General features: G+C 43.7%; 1 protein-coding gene across 1 annotated transcript; it reads right to left on the reverse strand.

Moving 5' to 3' along the window:
* Positions 1 to 285: 285 nt before the first annotated feature.
* LOC107192274 lies at positions 286 to 1,178 on the reverse strand (the record flags this gene model as incomplete). Its single annotated transcript, XM_015581492.1, has 1 exon — positions 286 to 1,178. A coding segment is annotated over one exon (893 nt), but the record flags the coding sequence as incomplete, so codon positions are not given.
* Between the last annotated feature and the right edge of the window lie 111 nt (positions 1,179 to 1,289).

Below are 1,289 nucleotides of genomic sequence, written 5' to 3' on the forward strand. Positions count from 1 at the left end.
ATCGCCTGGTCGTATGAATCTGTGCCGGTTAACAAATCGTCGACGTATAAGTCCCGTTTAAGAACGGTTGCTGCGGTTGGAAATCTATGGCGTTCGTCCTCTGCAAGTTGATGTATGCACCTAATCGCCAAATATGGAGCCGCTGATAGCCCGAACGTGACCGTGTTTAATTCGAATGACTTGATGTCATTATTATCGCGCCATAGAATTCGTTGATAACGGCGATCTTCTTGTCGAACGAGGAATTGTCGATACATCTTTTCGATATCACCGGTTAAAACGTACGTGTGCATTCTAAAACGTATCAATAACGAAATAATGTCAGCTTGTATTGTTGGTCCAGTTAACAATGTATCGTTTAATGATAGGCCGCTACTCGATTTCGCTGATCCGTCGAAGACGACGCGCACTTTCGTGGTGGTACTGGACGGTTTGATGACGGCATGATGTGGCAGGTAAAAACCTTCGGAATCAAGCGATTCTACCTGACTCATGTGCCCGAGATCAAGATATTCTTGAATAACGCTTGCATACTGTTGTTTTAATTCTAGATCGCGTTTGAATTTCCTTTCTAACGATACAAATCGATTGAGAGCGCGTGAACGAGATTCTCCGAGTTGAGCTATTTTATTATTGAACGGCAAAGCAACGATATAGCGTCCAGATTTATCCCGAGTTATATTATCTTTAAAATGATGTTCGCAATCCTGTTCTTCTGATGAAAAATGTCGTAACTGCGGACCCTCTTCTAATTCCCAGAATTTCCTAAGGTCAAAACTTGGAGTCGCGAGGAATGTTCGATGCGGCGCGCATGATGTCTTTGGTAAACTCCCCCCGATGATCCATCCAAATTGCGTTTTTTGGAGGACTAAATCCGGTCCACTTTGAGAGGCAAGATTATGTTGACCGATACTCAACGATGACAATGCAGGACCGGTGCCAATGAGCAAGTCTATTGGTGCTGGACGATGAAAAGTTGGATCCGCCAATTTAAGATTCGCAGGAATCTGTATCTTAGTGCGGTCGATCTGTTGATCCGGAGTCGGTCCCGAGATTCGTGGTATCGTGAAAAACGTGAGATGACGTTTGAAATTTGAAAGCCGAGATTTGATAGTTGTCGAAACGATTTTGTGCGTAATTGTATTGAGTTGATTCAATACTTCGATGGTAGTCGTCTGCTGTTTTGTGGGAAGCCGTAATTTTGATGCGAGGTTTTCGGTGATAAAATTTGCGCTCGAACATGTGTCGATCAATGTTCTGCATTCGATTGGGTTCTGGTCGCGATCTAA

The sequence above is a fragment of the Dufourea novaeangliae genome, unplaced genomic scaffold, assembly GCF_001272555.1.
Source record: "Dufourea novaeangliae isolate 0120121106 unplaced genomic scaffold, ASM127255v1 scaffold330, whole genome shotgun sequence".
Taxonomy (NCBI): domain Eukaryota; kingdom Metazoa; phylum Arthropoda; class Insecta; order Hymenoptera; family Halictidae; genus Dufourea; species Dufourea novaeangliae.